Below are 19,596 nucleotides of genomic sequence, written 5' to 3' on the forward strand. Positions count from 1 at the left end.
GAGGTGGAGGTGGTGGTGGTGGTATTGGAGGTGGACGTAGTGGAGGTGGAGGTGGTGGAGGTGGTGATGGTGGAGGTGGAGGTTTTGGAGGTGGTGACGGTGACGGTGGAGGTGGAGGTGGAGTTGGTGATGGTGGAGGTGGAGGTGGTGGAGGTGGTGATGGTGGAGGTGGAGGTGTTGGAGGTGGAGGTGGTGATGGTGGAGGTGGAGGTGTTGGAGGTGGAGGTGGTGATGGTGGAGGTGGTGGAGGTGGTGGTGATGATAGTAATAAAAGTAATAATAATAACGGTTAAAGTTTAAAATATCCCTGTTGGCATCGCCCAGATCTACAGAGTGTGGCTGGAACATTTGACAGAGCTCCTGGCCTGAGGCTGGCCGGGACACGAGCCTGGCGGGCAGGGGCATGGGAGGAGTGCTCGTCCTCAGGCTGCCGAAGCAGCCACTGCCCTCCTAGGAGCCCACACTTGAAAGGTGTCATCAAAGTCAGAACATCAGTGTAATTTCGGGTTTTTTAAGTGCGCTGCAGGCACAACCTGAGCTTGTGCGGGCGCAGAGCAGTGGGCTCCAAGTCTGGAGTTGTGTGTGTGTGTTACATGTTGTGTGGTGTGACTGCCACGTCCTCGTGCTCTCTCAGTCATGTGTTGACTCATTGCCCCCGCCCACAGTGACTGTCCCTCAGCGGAGCTGCCCTGCAGGCCAGCACTGAGTAGCCAGTGGTGACAGCAGACTCCATGTGACACGGATGAGCCTACCTGATGCTCACACCAGCTCCTTAGGGGCAGAGAGTAGTTTATCCCATGTTACAGATGAGGAAACTGAGGCACAGTGAGGTCAGATGACTTGCCCGAGGCCACAGCTGGTCAGGGAGGAGCGGTTTGAACACCTGGGGCTGTTCCGAGTTTAAGTTCCCAACCCCGCTGATGAACTGCTGGGATTCAGCCACCTGGAGTGTCCGTGGGGTCCTCTCTGAGCCCTGCCTCCACCCCGTCCTAAATCTGAGCCACCCAGAGACCTTCCTGGAAAACACAGGGGCACGAGGGCATCTGTCTTCTCTCAGGCCCAAGGGAGTCTGTCTCAGGAGGGGACTCTTGGCCGCGGTTGGCCTGGCACTGGAGCCTGCCTGTGCGGGTTTGGAGGGTGAAGCCCCCAGGCACAGCCCCCCTGGCGGGGCATCGCTGAGCTGGGCGGAGGGGGCCGCGTGCAGGCCCTGCTGGCCCTCTCTGGAGAGCCCACCGACCGGCCTCCTCTTCCTTCCCCAGGGCAGAGCGGCTTGGGGAAATCCACCTTAATCAACACCCTCTTCAAATCCAAGATCAGCCGGAAGTCGGTGCAGCCCACCTCGGAGGAGCGCATCCCCAAGACCATCGAAATCAAGTCCATCACGCACGGTCAGCGGCCCGGGGGGTGGCGGGGCTGCAGAGACGCCCCATCCTTCCCGGAGCATGGATGTGAGGGTGCCCGAGTCAGGCCAGCCCAGGCCCCCTAGTGGGGGACTCGCTGTATCCCACCCCCCTGGGAACGTTGAAACTCTGGGAACTCTCGCCAGAGTGAGGGGTCGGTGCTCTGGGCTCCTGTGGGCCCGTCACACTGAGCTCCCACAGACACTTGAGTTTTCCACCAAAAGTCACGGGCAGGTGGGCGGGCACCCGGATAACCATCACCAGCCTCCGCGGGAGGTGGTCGAGGGAGGCCATCTCTCTGGCGTCTCCTTGGCGGTCACTGCAGCCCTCCCGGGGACACCCCAGGTCCGTCGGGCTCGGAGTCTGGGAGGGTCCTCGGCCCCCTGACTCGGGTGCTGTGGTTCTGCAGACATCGAGGAGAAGGGCGTCCGGATGAAGCTGACAGTGATCGACACGCCGGGCTTCGGGGACCACATCAACAACGAGAATTGGTAGGCCACCGGCTGGGGGCCCCCTCCTCCAGGAGGAGGAGCACTAGGGGGGCTTCAGCTCCCTGGTCACGCCCAGAGTCATCGCGGTGGAGGACTCCCTGGTCCTGGGGGGCACAGGGGCCTTTCTCCTTGGGCCTGACGTGCTACGGAAGCCACATGTGTTGGGGGCTCTGAAAATACTGGACCAAAGCCGAGTTACCTTTGCTCCTCCCACACCTGCCCCAGAGGTCAAAGGTCAGCATGGGGAGGCTGGTTCCAGACCTCTAAGATGAGGCTGTGGCGTCTCGCTCAGAAATCCAGCCCTCCCAGGTCGTGTGTGGGACCTGCTGGGGGCTGGGCGGGAGGTTCCATGCGCAGGCTGACCCGGCCTGTCCCCCCACAGCTGGCAGCCCATCATGAAGTTCATCAACGACCAGTACGAGAAGTACCTGCAGGAGGAGGTCAACATCAACCGGAAGAAGCGCATCCCGGACACGCGCGTCCACTGCTGCCTCTACTTCATCCCCGCCACCGGCCACTCGTACGTCCCAGCTGCGTCCCCTGTCTGGTGGTGGGTGGGTGTCCTGGGTTCCGTCCCCCTGGGCTGCGGGCAGTGCTGTCTGCCCTGCCCCGAGCACAGAGGGGCCGAGTCGGGGGCTGGGACGTGGCCGTCGTGCTGTGTGTGTGCCCCGAGGGCCTTGCTCTGACCTCCGCACAGTGTGGCTTCCTCCCCCGTCCCCACCTCTCGGCCTGTGCCTGGGGGAGCTGAGGACCAGGCCGGACCTGGCTGTTCCAGAACTTAGAGGTCTGCGCCTTGGCCCGTCCTGCTTCTCAGGCCAGGCCTTCAGCCAGGCCTGGCAGGTGGATCGGGACCCTGCAGCCGTTACCTTTAGGGTTACCCGACCCTCTCGTGCTGGGGCCCGGCCTCGTGGGAGCCCCGGGAAGGTTTGAGGCGCTCGTAGGCGAGAAGCATAGAGAATGGCGCCGGCCCCTGGCGGGGCTGGACCAGGGCTGCTGTTGGCCGAGGCCTCGGCGAGAGCCCCTTTCCTGCCGCCCGTCCTGTCCGCAGCTGCAGATGCTCGCAGAGGGCAGCAAGACCGGGCGGCCACGGGCGCCCTGGCAGTGGACCCTCTCCATGGCCTCGCAGACCCTCTGTGCTCCGCTCCCGGGGACCCCGCAGGGCTGCTGGTGTTGAGGTGCTCCCGGCACCCAGTCCTGCGGGGCAGGGGTGGCTCTTCGCCGTCTTTGCTTAAGCAGCTGCCTGGAGCCCCCCTCTCCCCAGGCCGAGTCTGTGCCGGCTTATCTTGCTGTGTGTGGGGGCGGTGCTCTGCTCTAGCAGGAGGGTGGGGCCCTGCCGCCCCTACCACACCGTCCCCGCATCTCTGGCCCCAGGCTCACCCAGAGCAGCCAGCCTGTCACAGGGGCAGCCAGCCTGCCTCTGCCCTCCCAGTCAAAGCCCCGCAGCAAGACGGCCACCTGAGCCCCTGTGGACACGTGTTGGGGACAGTGGGGAACTGGGACCTCATGGCTAAGGGTGCTTGGAGCCGGCCCCCCCAGCCCTCCTGCCCTGCGCAGGGGTGCTGCTCGTGTCGGGGCCTGCCTGTTCCTTCCTTCTGTGCCGCATCACGGCTGGGCCGGGCTCAGCCCAGGGCCTTGCCAGCGTGGGTCCCCTCGTGAGCTCCGAGCTGCCACCCGAGAGCTGCATCCCCAGCCCTGGAGGTGGGGGACCCTCCCTTGTTCCCCCATTTCCCCCCGAGCCGAGTGTCATTCACGTCATCTGTTTCAGGCTCAGGCCCCTGGACATTGAGTTTATGAAGCGCCTGAGCAAGGTGGTCAACATCGTCCCTGTCATTGCCAAGGCCGACACGCTGACCCTGGAGGAGAGGGTCTACTTCAAGCAGCGGGTAGGGCTCGGGGGCAGCCTGGATAAGCCGCAGGCCTGGCAGGGCCACCTCAGCCCCGGGGGCACCGCCGGTCACTCTTTACAGGCTGGTGGATGCTGGGGGGTGGCCCCCGGGGGGCCCCAGCTCCCCTCATCTCTCAGTAGCAGCCCTGTGAGGTCTGCTCTCCCACAGCCTCTGAGACGCAAGGTCTGGGGTTTGGAGACGACACAGACAGGCTGACGGCGACCCTCCCTTCCAGGCTGCGGAGGGGCCGTCAGATACAACTTGCCTGGTTCTTGTTAGATGCAAGAGAGATCCCAAAGGGACAGTCTCTGCAGGGGATGGTGGCTGCTTCTCCTCTGCCACAATCCAAGGCCACTGCCGGCCGGTGGGGAGGGGTGTCCCAGCAGGAGGGCGAGCCCTGGGCCTCGTCTTCCTAGCAGGTGGCTCGTCAGAACCACTGGGGAACTTTTAAGCCCCGAGGTGCCTGGGCTCCCGCAGAGGCCATCTGAGCTCCCTCCACGAGCTCAGTCCCCACCCCGGGGCCAGGCGCCAGGGATCTTCCCAGCATGCCTAGGGAAGGACTGTCCACTGCACAGCGAGTATGTCTGCTGGAGGGACAGGAGGTGCTTGGGGACGGTGGCCAAGGGCCCCTCAGGACCTGCGGAGTTGCTCACAGAGGCGGGTCTGCAGCTGACCCCTCCCCTCGGGAGGCACAAGAATTGGGAACTACCAGGGTCACAGCCCCCAGAGTCCTCCCCTGACCCCAGCCTCGGGCAGCTCGCAGTGTGGAGGTCACCTGTTGGGCAGACTCCGGTGGGTGGGCGGAGCTTGCCACGGGGACAAGCCACATCTCTCCCCACCCACAGATCACTGCAGACCTGCTGTCCAACGGCATCGATGTGTACCCCCAGAAGGAGTTTGACGAGGACTCAGAGGACCGGATGGTGAACGAGAAGTTCCGGGTGAGTGAATCCGCCAGGACCTGCTCCCGGGACCCTCAATTCCTGCTGGAGGGCATGGCGGGGTGGGGGTTCCCGCCCTGTCTAGGGGCTTGGGGGAAGTGGGGGGTGGCCTTGAGCCCTGAGGATGTATCCTCCAGGCCACGAGGGGACGGGGCCCAGGTGTCCACACCGGCCCTCTCAGGCCGAGGTCTCTGGCCAGGGGCGCAGGGCAGCTCTGCCCAGGGGAGGGACGGGCCTTTCCACATGTGGCCAATGCCACCGCCCTTTCCCAGGAGATGATCCCGTTTGCTGTGGTGGGCAGTGACCACGAGTACCAGGTCAACGGCAAGCGGATCCTGGGGAGGAAGACCAAGTGGGGCACCATCGAAGGTACGGCCAAGCTGGCCCCATGCAGAGAGCAGGAGACACGGTCGCGCCCGTGTACCCAGAGCTGGCTCCCAGCCACAGCCTGGGCTGGGAGCTCTGGGAACCTCAGCTCTTGCATTGCCCCACCCATGGGAGGGAGTACGTGGCTTGTCCAGGGCCCCCATCCCAATCTTCCATGGGGCAGGAAAATATCCAGGGAGGTGGGTGCCAGCTATTTCTCAGGCAGCTGTGTGACCTTGGACAAATCGCCCAGCCTCTCTGGGCCTGGAAAAGGGCTGGGCTGTAGCTCTGTCCAGCTCTGAGAACCAGACGGACCCTCGGACCGGCCCCCTGCAGAAGTTCCCAGGACCCCCACACCGTAGTGTCCTGTGGCTGCTGTAACAAATGAGTACAAACTGGGGGCTTAAAACTGCAGACGTTTGCTCTCACAGTTCTGGAGGCCAGAAGTCTGAAATCGAGGTGGGAGCGGCAGGTTGTTTGCTACTGGAGGCCCCGGAGGAGAATCGTCCCGGCCTGTCTCCTCCTGGTGGCTCCTGGCAGCCCTTGGTGTCCCTTGGCTGTAGACACATTGCTCTGATCTCTGTCCCGTTGTCACAGGGCCTTCATCCTTGTGTGTCTCTGTGTCTTCTCCTCTTCTTATGGGGACACCTGTCATTGGACTTAGGGACACCCTAGGTGGATGATTCCATCTGGAGATCCTTAATTAAGACTTTCCAACAAGCTCACAATCGTGGGTACCAGGGTTGGGGCTTGGACGTCTCTTTTCTGGGACACAATTTAACCCACCACGGTGCTAACACCCTGGCGGGCCGGGCATGCTTGTACTCTTCCTCTCTGTTCCTTTCCTCCTTGTTAGAACGGAGGGAAAAGGGGAGTGGGACGTAGGAGGGAAGGTCACTTTGTTCCTTGAGAGCAACTTGGCTGAAAGGCCCAGTAGGGAAGGGAGCAGCAAGTCGTGGCTCTGTGAGTTTGGGGTGAGTCTCTCAACCCTCCAGGCCTCTGTCTGTGCCATCCACAGTGGTGGTCTGCGCGCCAAGCCTCTAGTGAGTTGAGAGGATGTCCCACGGACCATTGGAGCTTTGGGGGAGCAATTGCTTTAAGAAACTGGTTGTGGGCCGGGCGCGGTGGCTGATGCCTGTCATCCTAGTACTGTGGGAGGCCGAGGCAGGAGGATGGCTTGAGGCCAGGAGTTCGAGACCAGCCTGAGCACGAGGGAGACCCTGTCTATACAAAAAATAGAAAAATTAGCTCAGCATGGAGGTGTGTGCCTGTAGTCCCAGCTACTCAGGAGGCTGAGGCAGGAGGATCACTTGAGCCCAGGAGTTTAAGGCTGCAGTGAGCTACGACGATGCCACTGCACTCTGGCCAGGTGACAGAGCAAGACTTTGTCTCAAAAAAAAAAAAAAAAAAGTTATGGTGACAGCCCCCAGGCAGGAGGCACTCACTGAGCGGACTCAGATGAGGGTTAATCCCATGGAAAAGTCCGAGTTCCCTGCAGGGTCCCCCCACCACCCTCCTTGCAGAGAGGAGGTGCAGCCAGGCAGAAGAGCTGCCGGGGGTGCCAGAGCCCTGCAGTGCACCCCCTGGAGTTAGGAGCGTGTGGGGAAGCATGTGGGCCTTTCTAAGGGTCTGCCCTCCTCCCTGCCCGCCCCTGCCGGGACCACCACATGGGAGCTGGCATGTTGGGTGCAGCCTGGTGTTTTCCAGCGTCTGTCTGCACCGTCAGGCTCTTCCCTGGGCCGGCTCCCCTCGGCCCCTCCTCTTCCAGTTCCTCTCTTCCTCTGCCCAAGGAAATCTGGCTGTTGAGGAACCTTTTTAAGAAAAGCACATTTCTGAGGCCTGCGGGGGCGGGGGCGGGGCGGGGCGGCCGGTGGACCGGCCTCTGCTGCCCCCTGGTGGTCAGCCCGGTAAGGGCCGCAGTTGGGAAAGAGCAGCCCGCGAGGGGTCCCTGCGCTCTGCTGTGGTTGTCACCGGCGGCTCACCTTAGGAGAAGCGGCCCCAGGGAACTGTAAGGACGGTTCCCACACCCCAGCAGCCGTTTATGAGGATGCTGGCGACTTCCCCAGAGCACGGATGGGCTTTTAGACCAGGGACCTCGTGAGCAGGGAACTGGGCACCCGGCTCACCTGGCAGGTGTGGCTGTGAAGTGCCTTTTCCTTGTCCCTGGCTCCCACCACGTGTGCACCTCACCGCCTCTCAACGCGAGACGGGAGTGCGGGGCAGTGGCAGCAGGCTCCAGTGTGGACACGGCCGTGCGGGGTCGGCGGGTGGGGGAGGCCCAGGCCCAGGCCCAGGCAGGAGGCGACTGGCACAGAACCGAGAGCCCTCGAGGGCCGGGCAGGGTGGAGGCAGGTGGGCTTGGCCCGGCCCGGCCCTTTAACGCCAAGAAGAGCCACGTGGCTCCGTGACGGGGCAGCCGGGAGCCAGGTGTGCGGTTCCGAGTCCAGCTCCGACCTCAGAGCCTGGGAACCTGGGCAGACGCTTCCTGCATCCTCTAAGCCCCACTCCCATGGGACGACAAAAGTGGGGTCGTAGTAGGTACCTTGCAGGGCGGGTGAGGTGGGGACCTCACAGGGAGCAGCTCCTGACACCTTCCGGTTCGCCGTCTCTGCCCCTCGTTAGATCCCGTGTTATACGATAACCATGCAGCCCCGGCACTGTGTGGCCATAAGTTACAAAGCACAGCAATGACATGACCACTCTGTGATGACCCCTGCGTGCTGGGGGCACCTGCAGTGCCTGTGGACCCCCCACCCCATCTTCTGTGTCCCCGGGAAGTGACCGCTGTCCTGAGCTTGTGCCTGTCGCACCCGTGGGTTCTTGTGTGTGTGTCCCAGAGCAATGTGGTGTTTGGTTGCTGGCTCTTGAGCTTGACGCGAATGTAGCCCACAGTGCGTGTCCCCTGTGCACGCGTGTCCCCTGTGCGTGTGCCCTGAGCACAGGTGTGGTGGGCGGGCCGTGTGGGATAACACCCAGGGGCCACGGGTTTCGTTAAAATCCCTGCTCCGATCCCAGCCCCTACCTGCCTTCAGGGCTCTGCTGGGACATCTCACTCTTCCAGGGAGCCCTCCCTGGTTACCCGTCTTTCGGGGGCCCCCGCTTTCCTCAGTGTGGCTCTCCTCTCACACTCTCATCTTGGCTCGGTCACTGTGCCACCTCCCTGCTAGCCTGGAACTTTCTGGAGAGCAGGGGCTGGGGCTGTGCAGTCACCCCAGTACTTGCCTGCAGGGCGGGGACTCCCCTCCCTCCCCTGCCCCTGCCCACAGGGCTTCCTGGAAGCCACTCTTAGCACCAGCATTAGTGGGCGGGAGGGCTGGGTGGGGACCAGGGAAGGGCTTCCCGCTGGGACACTAAAGCCCCTGCTGTCTCCTCTCCTCAGTGGAAAACACCACACACTGTGAGTTCGCCTACCTGCGGGACCTGCTCATCAGGTGAGACACGGGGCTGGGGCGGGGCTGGGCACAGGAGCTGGCAGCCTGTGCCCCTGAAGGCCCCTGGGAGGGGCCTGCATCAGCGGGGGGGGGGGTGGGGGGGTGGAGGAGGGCGCAGAGCCTCTGGGCAGAGTGGGCGTGTCCTGCCCTCTGCATGTCCTGCCCGCAGGAAGACCTCAGAACCCATTTTCTAAACCAAAAAAAAAAAAAAAAAACACCCCATTTGGAAATGAAAGAAGAGGTGAAAACCCCTTTTGGCCCACATGAGGTCACCTGGGTGGCAGGGCTGCGCTCTGACCCACCAGGCCTGGGCCCCTTGGTCAGCAGGTGGCTACTGAGGCTCCGGTGGGCGGCAGGGGCGTCCTCAGCTCCATCCCAGCAGCCCGTGACCCCGGCCCCTTTGACCTGGCCGAGGCTTCTCCTTGGTTCCTTGAGCCCAGGCAGGGAGGGGACAGCCCCGACAGAGAGGGAGCAGGGTGGCCCTGGAGCAGCACAGAGGGTGGGGCTTCCTGCCGGGTGCCAGGGCTCCCAGCTTAGACTGCAGGGGGGTGGACGCCGGGAGTGACGCCAAGAGAAGGGCCTCCAGGTTGGCGGGGGAGGGGACTTCCAGGATCGAGGCCCCCCCCCCACCATCTCAGAGGGCCTGTTCCTTCCAACCCCGTTTCCATGTCTTTCCTCTTGAGCCGCCAAGGAGAGAAAGTCCGAGCCCAGGATTTGATTTCCCGGGGGACAGAGTGGGCACCGAAAGGGAGACGTGTGTTAGTGTCCTGAGAGACTGACCCTTCCCCGTCACCTGTGCCCGGCCCGGGGCGGGGGGCCGCTTGGTGGGCGGGGTGGGGGCTGAGCAGGGCAGCGCCACGCCCTGCCCACGGCCCCCGCGCTGACCTGCCTGTGCCACCCCCAGGACGCACATGCAGAACATCAAGGACATCACCAGCAGCATCCACTTCGAGGCCTACCGCGTGAAGCGCCTCAACGAGGGCAACAGCGCCATGTCCAACGGCGTCGAGGAAAAGGAGCCGGAAGCCCAGGAGATGTAGACGCCTCCCCCGCCCCCAGGACCCTGCCCCCCGAGTCCTTCCCATCCCCCGGCCTGCCCACTTGCCCCATTTTATTTTATATAATTTTCTCCGTTTGTCATCGTCCTCCGCCCCTATGACATGCTGCCATGTAACACGATAAGGTGCGTCCTCTGGAGTGCGTTTGTCATTAGCCCGCTGACTGCGGCCGCGGGGTGGGCGGCCCGAGGGCTGGCGGTGGCCTCCCCGGCCTTGAGGTCTGGGGGAGGCTGGACTGTAGCCGAAGGAGGGGCACGAGGACCCCTGAATCGACGCGGCCTCCGTCCCAGGCCCAGCTCCCCGAGGGCCCGGGGAGCAGCTGCCATCTGTGCCGACCCTCCGTCCGGGTGGAGCTCTCAGAGCCGGGTCCTCGGGTGTGGACCGGGCCCCGTGCGAGCAGAAGGGCCGACCGGCTGCACGCGCCCCTCCGTCCCTCTCGGCCACGGCCCCGGGAGCGTGTCGGGGGCTGTGCCCAGGGGAGGACGGAGCCAGCCAGGTGGACCTGGCCCCCCCTGCCCCCCAGCTTCATGGGCAATCACTCAGACCACATAACTCAGAGAGCACCTGCCCCCACCCTGCTCCCAAGGGGAGGCCAGAGAATTCCACAAACCTCAGTTGCCGACTGTGTAGACTCGGCGAGGCCCCTTGGCAGCCGCCCGCCCGTGAGCCCGTCCTGGGGCAGAAAGTGCCTTTATCTCCGCCGTCCGCACGAGCCACTTGGCCAGACAGGCCAGGCTGGGGTGAGGGGGGCGCGCCTGCACCTCCCCACCGTCCCCCCCGCGAGTCTCTACCTCCCACGGGGCTGCTGACGTGCTGAGACCCGATTGAGGACAAAAGGGAAGGAAAAACGATGCGCCCACCCCACCCCTGATTTTTGGGAAGGTCCAAGCAAGTGAATCTGGTGGAGGAGCTGAGGGAGGAAGCCGTGGAAGGTGCCGGAAGGAAGGTTGGGGGTGGGGGCATGTGGGCCGTGGCTTGGGCTGGTTGGAGCGGCCTAAGTGGCCCCAGCGCCTGCCCCGCCCCGTGTGACTGGGGAAGTGTGTGTGTGTCCGTCTGTCTGTCCAGTCTGGTTTGGCCCCAGACCAGGCGATGGTTCTCTAACCCTCAGGGGGCCCCGCAGCACTCACCCCTCCTTGGCTCTGACCTTGCTGGCCCCGTGACCCGGGGAGGCGGAGGGCCAGGTGAGCGTGAGCCCCTGCACCCTAGAGCCCAAGGAGAGACTTGGAGTCGGTGTGGACAGTCCTCAGCCAGGCTGCAGGGCGAGGTTTCATGGCGGCACGGCCGGCTCCCTCAGTCGCTGTCCCCAGCAGGGGACCAGCAGGGCCCTTATGGTGTGCACAACTGGCCAGAGCCCCTTCCTGCACCCCCCCCCCCCCACTGTCTTGCTCCTGGGGAGAGGGAGGAGCCAGACAGAGCGCACACAGGTGCAGCACCTGCCTGTAGGCACCAGGCTGGCTTCCTGCGGCCCAGGGGTCGCGGTGGGAGGCAGGGTGCAGGCTTGAGGGGTGCACGTGCGTGGGAGCCACCGGGTTGAGTGTCTCACTCCCTCCCCGCCTGAGAAAGGAAGGGCCCCCCACCAAACCCTTCAGCGGGATAGTTTACTTGCCAACTTGCCATGTTTTTGCCAAAACCAAGATTCGAAGGAAGTGTCCATCTCCGGCGCCAGGGCCCGGCCGTGGGGTGGCGGGTGGCAGTGTCCCGCCCGGCTGGCTTCGCTTTCCTTCTCTGTGCCGGATCTGGGGACCCGTTAGCTCCCTCAGGCTCTGTTCTGCAACGGCCTTCTGCTCGGTGCCTCCCGAGAAAATCGTCTCTTTTTGTATAAATGACTAAGTGTTGAAAGTGTATTTCCTGAAATAAATGTTTCAAATGCAAACCCGGACCTCACGAGTGAGGATGTTTTCTCTTTTCTGCCCCCGGGAGAGCCGTGCTCCTTTTGGCCTCAGGACTGGTGGGGTCAGCTACTGGCGGCAGAGAAAAGGTCAGGCCAGGTTGGATCTCGAATTCATGCTCCCAAGAATTGAAACAAACACAGAAACAAAGACTCCCTGGGGAATCTGTGATCCCAGAGATTTCCTAGACAGGGCACTTGGAAAGTGCAGGTAACATCCGAGTGATTGCTGGGGAATCGGTTAGTCTACCTGGGGGTCGGGAGGAGAAGGTTTCGGGGACTTGAAACGCACTCACTGGTGGAGGTGACAGAAAAGAGAATAGCAGATCTTAGCGTTTCCATTAAAGGCAGGTCTCAGGGGCTTCCGCAGGGCTATCGCCTCTGGTTAGTGTGTCCTTGAAAATAAGTTTCTCTCTCTCTCTTTTTTTTCCCCCCCGAGAGACAGGGTCTTGCTCTGTCACCCAAGCTAGAGTGCAGTGGCATCAGCCAAGCTCACAGCAACCTTCAACTCCTGGGCTCAAGGGATCCTCCCACCTCAGCCTCCCAAGTAGCCGGGACTACAGGTGTGCCACCACCACGTCCGACTGATTTTTCTATTTTTTATAGAGACGGGGTCTCGCTCTTGCTCAGGCTGGTCTTGAACTCCTGAGCTCAAGTGATCCTCCCTCCTCGGCCTCCCAGAGTGCTGGGATTACAGGCGTGAGCCGTGGCACCCGACTCCCAGTTTTTCTTTTTTGGAATTTAATTATTAGGTCAAACCCCATGAACTGGGCAGTATTTGACAGTTGTTTTATGCCAACTTAACTCATTCTGGGAGAACTTGGCCCCCGATGGACTAGAACCCGGGGCGTAACCGAGCGAGCTTTCCTTTCACTCGCCCTGGGAAGGGGTGAAGTTGGCTGTGGTCTAGCGCCCTGGTGCGTGCAGAGGTGCGTCACCAGGTTGCTTCTCCCCTGGGTCCTCGTTTCCCTCGGCTACCGTAACAGATGACCCTACGCTGTGTGGCTTAAAACAGCAGAAATTTACACCCGCAGTTCTGGAGGCCAGACGTCCGAGACGGAGGTGGCGGCAGGGCCCTGCTCCTCCCAAAGGCTCCCGGGAGGATCCTTCCGGCCCCTGCCAGCTCCTGGGGGCCCCGCCACTCCAGACTCTGCCTCCATCTGTTCACGATCTTCTCACCCTTTCTGTCTCTACGAGGACGTCCTGTTAGGATTTAGGGCCACCTTGATTCAGGTGGGTATTATTTAGGTCTTTGCCTTAATTGCATCTGCAAAGGCCCTCTTCCAAATCAGGTTGCATTCTGAGGTCTGAGTGGATGTGAATTTGGTGTGGGGGACACGGTTCAGCCCCCTACACCCCCTTCCCACCGTTTTCAGGCCCCCAGGTCCACATGGCTACCGAGGTGGAAATGGGGAAAGCCCTGACGTGGGACTCGGGAGGTCTGGGTTCCAGGCTCACTTTGCCACCCACAAGCTGGGGGGCCTCCGGGGCGCCTCAACCTCTCTGGCCTTCCCCTGGCTGTGTCGACCATCCGGCTGCTCCAAATCTTAGAGAAGGCAAGTGGGTTTTGGCTCCAAATAAGCCAATGGGCACTGGCCCCGTGGAGCCCCCACTGCGAGGATTCTGAGTTGTGTCACCAGCTGCTGCTGTCTGCCATGGGCGCAGGTAGAATGAGAGGGGTGGCCCCGGGGAGGTGGCAGCCTGGAGCCCGCCTCTCTGGGTCCCTCCTGTTTGTGAGGGCTCAGCCCCACCCCACCTCGGAGCTCCCCTTCCTCCAGAATGACTGTCCCCACTTCGGCCCCTGCTGTCCATCCCCCACATGTGGGGAGCCTGTCCAGCGGCTGCCCTCTCTGGGCCCGACCCTCCTTGCCAGGACCTGCCGCCCTCTCTGGCCGTGGCCTTGGGAGTCCAGCTCCTCCTCCACTTGGGCCAACGTGGCCCTCCCAGGGGCCTCGTGCCCCCAAACCCACATCCAGCTGGCTCCCTCACCCTTACACCGTGGTCATCTCACTGACCAGACTGACCGTCACCCCTGCCTCCACCCTGCACCTCCCATCCCGGTGATGGGGGACCCCCCGACCCAACCCGGTAGATCTCCGGCTGTGGAAACAAGGTGGCCAACCGTCCCCGTTTGCCTGCAAATGAGGGATGTCCAAGAACCCGGGACTTTCAGTGCTTAAACCAGGGAAGTCCTGGGCAAAGTGGACAAGTTGGTCCCCCTGTGTAGGACTCCTGCCGCACCCTGACCCTTCTCTCACCTCTTGGAGCTCTGACCTCATCATGCGCATTCGGCCTGAGAGGTGCCATAAGGAGCCACGTGATCGGGGCCCGGCTACGCCAAGGAGGGGCCCAGCCTCGTGCTGGCTGAGCACCTGCGTGGGGAGCCCTGTATCCTTCTTCCTTCCCCTCTTCCGGGCCACAGGGTTTGAAGCCAGAAGAAAAAATCAAAATGCAGCCTTTGGGCTTTTCCAGACCAGCCTGGTGCGAGTCCTTCATCCCCTGGAGCTCGGGCCGGCAGGCTCCGCGGCGGGTGGGCCCCACCTGGACGCTCTGGGCAGGAAGCCAGGTGGGAATCGGCGAGCCCACTGGGAGAGGGCCACACTTGGGTCTCCTTTTGGGTCTGTATTTATGGACGCCTCTCCTCCCATTTTTACACACTGCTCTCTGACTATAAAAGTAGCGTGTACACGTGTGGAAATGCCAGAAAAAAATACTCCACGAAGAAAATCAAAAGTCCCCATAATGCTGTCCCCATAATACCCTGTCCCTTGGGTACTGGCCTCTGGTCCTCCTCCTGGTGCAGCGTCATTGTCATTTTCATAACTGGGAGGCAGTGGTCCCCCCTGGGCATTGCTTTGCATCCTGCTGGCTCTGGTTTTGGGGGTGTTTGGGGTGCTGGGGGCTTCCCAGGGTGCCTGGGAGGGGAGGAAGGCCGGAGCATGCTGGAAGGGGGCTGGAATGGGTACAGAGGTCTGGGCCAGGCCCCAGCGTGCCTGTGTCCACCTGCTCCTGCTCACCCCCAGCAGGGAGCCCAGGTGAGGCTGTCCAGGTGGGTGACCTGGGAGCCCCACAGAGCACCCCTCCCCCGCTCACCCCTCCCCCTTCCCCGTGGAAGGAAGGACAGGAGAGGCTTCCACTAGGCTTGGCCCCTGCTCTGGTGTCCCCAGCGGTGGGAATCTGTGCAGGGCTCAGGCGCATTTCCTGTGTTGGAGCAGGAATGCTTTCCAGATGTCCACGCTGCCTGAAGGCGTGGCCATGAGGCCCAGGAGAAGCAGCTGTGTGGGGGGTGCTGGCCTGGCGCCCGCACAGGGCAGTCGCTGATTAAAATGTCGCTTGTGAGGAGCCAGACCTGCGAGTCTCCCCTCGGAGGACGTCTGAGCAATAGGGAAAGGCAAGGACACCACACACGGAAACCCCCGGCTGCCGGTCCACCTGCCTCCATGTGGGAGGTAAGAACAATGTTTTAATGCATTTGCAAACATTTGTTATTTTTGTTTTTCCAAAATTAAGCTCAGTTGTGCATTTCCTTTGGTAACCTGCATTGATACTATCAATGAGAATTTTTGTTTTTTGAAAACAAGATTTTAATAGCTATACGATGCTCCATGGTATGATTTCTAAGTTTTTGCTCTTGTCACCAGGCTGCAGTCAGAATTCTGGTGGGGATCTGTGTGGCCAATGGCTGAGCTGTCCCTGTCCCCACTCTGGGAGGAGAGAGGCGCCTGGTGCTTGGCAAACTCGCTTGGAAGGAGCAGGAAGCTACTGGAATCACGCAGAAGCCCGCGCTGGGAGAGCCTCTTGTGGACCAAGAGACAAGCGGAGGCGAAGGACTGGCGTCCCCACGTCCTCCCCTCCTCTGCCGTCGAGTCTCTAGTCTGCACTCGGGCGTGGGCAGAGCACGCTTTTGAGTTCTCGCCGAGCCTCAGAGTCACACACGTGAAGGCCTCACAGAGCTCGGAGGCCCAGGGCGCGGCCATTCCTCTCGCCCTAGTACCGAGATGTCCGTGTTCGAGCACTTTCCCACGCAGACTCAGTCGTGCACTTGGCACCTCTTGGATTTGGGTCCGTGTGAAAGACCCCAGGGGGTCACCCCTCATAGATCAGAGGTCAGAGTAGGGTAGGCCAGGGGTCAGGGGCTGAACGCAGATGCCAAGGGCCCCTGGGCACTGCTGGGGGTCACCCCTGGGCGAAGGGGACCCGACACAGTGGAGAGAATGTGGGATCTGGAGCCCAGGGGCTGGGCTGGACGCTTCACGTCTGCCCCGTGTCCTTGGGCCTGGAGCATCTGTCTGAGCCTCAGTGAGCTCGTGTGACATATGGGGATGACGATCACATTCGTCATCATTCAACACTGGGGAGAGGCCAGAAGGGACCTCGGGCAGGATTCAAACTGCCCCAGCCCAGAGCTGCCATGGAGCCAGCACCTCCCGCTCCAGGTCCTACCTCCTCGCGTTTTCTCCTCCCCACAGCCCTGAAAGGTGGGCCCTGCCACCTCCCCTTCCGGCTCTGGCTGAGCCCAGGTTGTGTTTGTCCCCAGCCTGGGCTCTGTGCCCTGCACCCTCTGCCTCACACTCCCAGCAGGGCCACACGGCATTGTCCACTTTAGCCAGGCAGGTGGCTCCAGGGACATGCGAGGCAGATGTCTCTGAGGCCCCACTGGCCAGCCCTCCACCAGTCCTCCGCGGGTCCCATCGAGAGCCCTGCCCAGCTGTCCCCATCACTGTTTCCAGGCAAGTGGTGGACCCCGTGGGGACTTAGAGAAGTCGCGGCTGAATGAATGCTGAGAGCCCCTCAGAGAAAACATCTTCCTCCCCTTTCAGAGAGGATAGCCATAAATAATCAGAATCAAAAGGGACCATGCATAATTAAAGCTGCCCAGAGTGAGTGGTTCTTGAACCGTCTGCCTGGTTTAAAAACTCATTATTAATACTTAGCGAGTGGCCGTTGCCAGGGAGCTGCCGCACGTCACCCACAGTGCTCCCCACCGCCAACCTCCTCCTCCGGTACCAGGCATCGGCATCACCTGATCGGCCAGTCCCTGCACAGAGAAAACTGCCTCGACCTCCTCCATCTCCCGGATAAATAACTTCATCAGAGCCCCGTCCCAGAAAGAAATCCAAGTCCCCTGCAGGAAACAGCCGCGCAGAGGTGCCACCAGCAGTTTCTGCTCCAGGGCAGCCCCTCCCGAGGTCCCCCATCTCTGGGCGGCAGCAGGGCCAGGGCACAGCCAGCTCACATGGTGTGGTGTGTTGCTGGGGTGTGGGGCATCTCAGGGCAGGGTGCATGCGTGCACGAGTGTGTTCATGTGTGCACATGCGAGAATTGTGGTAAACACACACACCCCCACAGCATGTAATATAGGGAAATCCACAGGGTCCCAACAGCCCGGGCTGTGCCTGTGTTTGTGAGCTTAGTCCTGAGTTGAGATCACCTACACTCTTGGAGAGACACTGACGTTGCCACCGTACAGTGACCAGCATGAGGTGACCTCTCTGTTGACACACCAGCAGTAAATACAAACCCAGCATTACAAAACCTAGCAATGAAAACCAAAGGTATCCATTGATACATATCCAAATGGCTAAGAAACCCCAAACCCTGTCCATCTGCAAACTTCCTGCAGTTATGCCTTCTTGTCTACATTTCATTTTCCTAAAGGCTGATTTTTTTTTTTTTTTTGGAGACAGAGTCTCATTCTGTTGCCCTGGGCAGAGTGCAGTGACATGATTATAGCTCACTGCAACCTCAAACTCCTGGGCTCAAGCGATCCTCCTGCTTCAGCCTCCCCAGTAGCTGGGACTACAGGCATGCGCCACCACGATGCCTGGCTAATTTTTCTATTTTTTTGTAGAGACGGGGTCTCGCTTTTGCTCAGGCTGGTCTTGAACTCCTGAGCTCAAGCAATCCTCCCACCTAAGCCTCCCAGCGTGCTGGGATTGCAGGCGTGAGCCACTGCGCCCGGCCAAGGCTGATTTCTTTTAAGTAATGCATATCCTTCCCTCTCCAACTTAATTTTTTACAAGCTTTTAGACTGTATTTGTTTGCAAAGATCATCAAATGGCAGTTTTCTCTGCAACTGGGTTTGAATCCTGGTTCTTCTACTTACCATCTGGGTGACTTTGGACGGATGATTTAACCTAGGTCCATGCCTCAGTTTCCCCATCTGTAAATGGTGGTAAAAACAGTACTGAACTCACGGGATTATGGTAATCAAATGCATTAGTTCAGGTGAAGCACTCAGAATGGTGTCTGGCCAATAGTGAGCCTTCCAGAGACATTTGCTGTCATTATCACCACCACCATTGTTACCATCAGCACCATCACTGTCACCATAATTGTCATCACTACAACATCAGCATCACGATTATCACCACAACCATCACTATCATCATCATCATCACCCCCCTGAAGCTGCAATTGTGCCCTAAAGAATCTCGAAGTTATGTGTCACCAACTATGAGGAGGACAGGGAGATCACACATGTATGCGTGTGCCATGGTGTGCATGCGTGTGTGGGCACACACACTTGCGAGCATGGACATCATGCTTCTTGGCTGTAAGGAACAGAACCTCACCCAGGTCAGAGAAGGTAGTAGGGTTCATTGCGAGGACACCTGGGGACAGAAACAATAGAATTCCCAGGACCAGTTGGGCAGCTGAGCCACGTGGGACAGGAATCGGGATGTCCCCCGAGCCTGGCTTATCACGCCATTGTTTCAGTGGAAAGTGGTCCGTTCCTGGCCCCCACAGTGAGTTAATTTCCCTGGCTCAGCCGTAGGCACCTCCCCTGCTACCAAACAGGTGCTCACTCTCTGTGCTGTATGTCTTCTCCACTTTCTGGTTTTTATACACTACGAGCTCAGTTTTGCAGTTAGGCCTCTGTTTTCCGGACTTGTGTGTGTGTGAGAGAGAGAGAGAGCACGTGTGTGCACATATGTTATATGAATTCAGCTTCTGTCCCTACTCATGACTGAGCCTTTGTGCAATCTTGCTAGTGTTGCATGACACGGGTGCTACAGTCTGAATGTGTCCCCCAAAATTTATATGTTGAAACTCAGTGGACAGTGTGATAGTATGAAAAGGCGATTAAGTCACGAGGGCAGAGCCCTATGAACAGCATCAGTGACCTTATACAAGAGGTTGAAAGGCAAGCCCCAGTCCCTTTTGCCCTTCTGCTTGTCACCGTACGAGGACACGGTAACAAGGCACCGTTTTGGAAGCAGAGAGCAAACTTCACCAGACGCCAGATCGGCTGGCACTTTGATCTTGGAATTCTCAGGCTCCAGAACTGTGAGAAATAAATTTCTATTATTTAGAAATTAACCAGTCGGTAGTATTTTGTTAGGGCAGCATGAATGGACTCAGACAACAGGGCATTTGACTGGTTCCATTTTGTCACTTTTTGGTCAAGCTTCCAGTTCCGGGACTTTGGCCAGCCCACGGCCAGGCTTCCTGGGATCAGAGGTTCTCCAGGGTCGGTGCGCGGAGGCTGAGTCCTGCGGAACTAGCACAGCAGCGTGGGCTTCAGGCGCCCACCCAGCGACGCAGCCTGCAGCCTGCACGAAAGTGTGCAGCTTTCTGAGGCTCAGCTCGTCCGTTACAGCACGGACACACGTTAGCTTTGACGGAGAAAGGAGAGGTGCGTTCGCCGCATTTCTTGAATCTATTGATTGAGATCTTTCAATTTTAGAAAGCGGTCAATAATTACTCCTCAAGTATTTCTGCTGCCTTCTGTTTCTTCTCTTTCTGGGGCCACAATTTCATGTATGTTAGATAATTAATATCATCTCACAGTTCTTAGACATTCTGTTCTTTTAAAAACATTTATTTTATCAATTCCTTTTTCTCCAATTTCTTTCTGATAATTTCTGTCAGCTAGTCTTTAAGATCCTTTCAGCCTTTTGGTCTTTTCTTCTCCTGTGTCCAGCTGCTGCTAAGCCCATCACACCAACACTTTGTATCCTGTATTACAGTTTTCATCTCTAGAATTTCCATGTGGTTATTTTTGGAGTTTATCTGCTGAAATTCCCTATCTGTTCACAATGCTGTCTACTTTTCCCACTGGATTTTTAAACATCTTTATTTTAGTTAATTTAAAGTCCTCTTCTAATAATTCCAACACCTCAGGCATCTGT

General features: G+C 59.8%; 1 protein-coding gene across 6 annotated transcripts in view; it reads left to right on the forward strand.

Annotated features, from left to right (window-relative positions):
- The window catches only part of SEPTIN9 (septin 9), a 164,156-nt gene extending 152,710 nt beyond the window's left edge, over positions 1–11,446 (forward strand). For all 6 annotated transcript variants that reach the window (XM_069482904.1, XM_069482906.1, XM_069482905.1 and 3 more), the window contains 8 exons: positions 1,260–1,388; positions 1,810–1,891; positions 2,274–2,411; positions 3,657–3,774; positions 4,623–4,718; positions 4,991–5,087; positions 8,464–8,515; positions 9,420–11,446. In XM_069482904.1, the coding sequence (XP_069339005.1) occupies positions 1,260–1,388; positions 1,810–1,891; positions 2,274–2,411; positions 3,657–3,774; positions 4,623–4,718; positions 4,991–5,087; positions 8,464–8,515; positions 9,420–9,555 (848 nt within the window). In that variant the 3' untranslated portion in view covers positions 9,556–11,446. The remainder of the gene's footprint in view (positions 1–1,259; positions 1,389–1,809; positions 1,892–2,273; positions 2,412–3,656; positions 3,775–4,622; positions 4,719–4,990; positions 5,088–8,463; positions 8,516–9,419) is intronic.
- The last annotated feature ends 8,150 nt before the right edge of the window (positions 11,447–19,596 follow it).

Source organism: Eulemur rufifrons, chromosome 9 (assembly GCF_041146395.1).
Source record: "Eulemur rufifrons isolate Redbay chromosome 9, OSU_ERuf_1, whole genome shotgun sequence".
Lineage (NCBI taxonomy): Eukaryota > Metazoa > Chordata > Mammalia > Primates > Lemuridae > Eulemur > Eulemur rufifrons.